Source organism: Merops nubicus, unplaced genomic scaffold (assembly GCF_000691845.1).
Source record: "Merops nubicus isolate BGI_N331 unplaced genomic scaffold, ASM69184v1 scaffold36320, whole genome shotgun sequence".
In the NCBI taxonomy this organism is placed as follows: domain Eukaryota; kingdom Metazoa; phylum Chordata; class Aves; order Coraciiformes; family Meropidae; genus Merops; species Merops nubicus.
This window is the reverse complement of record NW_008584140.1, coordinates 1-403: the sequence shown is the minus strand read 5'-3', so window position 1 is coordinate 403 and position 403 is coordinate 1. Positions and strand designations below refer to the sequence as shown.

Sequence of the window (403 nt, the reverse complement as noted above, 5' to 3'; positions counted from 1 at the left end):
ATTTGGAGAGATGGACAAACATGGGCACAGCATCTTGGAGGCCCAACACGTCAGGTTGGGTCAGAGCCGGATGGATGGATGGAGGGATGGATGGAGGGATGGATGGAGGGACGGACGGATGGATGGATGGATGGAGGATGGATGGAGGATGGATGGATGGACGGATGGACGGAGGACGCACTCCAACGCTCGGCTCGCCCGCGGTGCCTCAGACATCCAGCACGTGGTTCAGGTAGGAGATGTAGCAGATGGCCAGGCGCAGGATCTCGATCTTGGAGAGCTTCTTGTCGGGCGGCAGGGTGGGCAGCAGCTTGCGCAGCTCGGCGAAGGCCAGGTTGAAAGCCTCCACGCGGATGCGCTCCCGCGTGGCGTGGGCTGTCCGGTATTTGGCCGTGGCTCGACG

The 403-nt window shown here is 62.0% G+C and overlaps 1 protein-coding gene across 1 annotated transcript; it reads right to left on the bottom strand.

Annotated features, from left to right (window-relative positions):
* Positions 1-208: 208 nt before the first annotated feature.
* Positions 209-400, bottom strand: LOC103775729 (helix-loop-helix protein 1; the record flags this gene model as incomplete). The annotated part of the gene is made up of 1 exon (XM_008943204.1): positions 209-400. A coding segment is annotated over one exon (192 nt), but the record flags the coding sequence as incomplete, so codon positions are not given.
* Between the last annotated feature and the right edge of the window lie 3 nt (positions 401-403).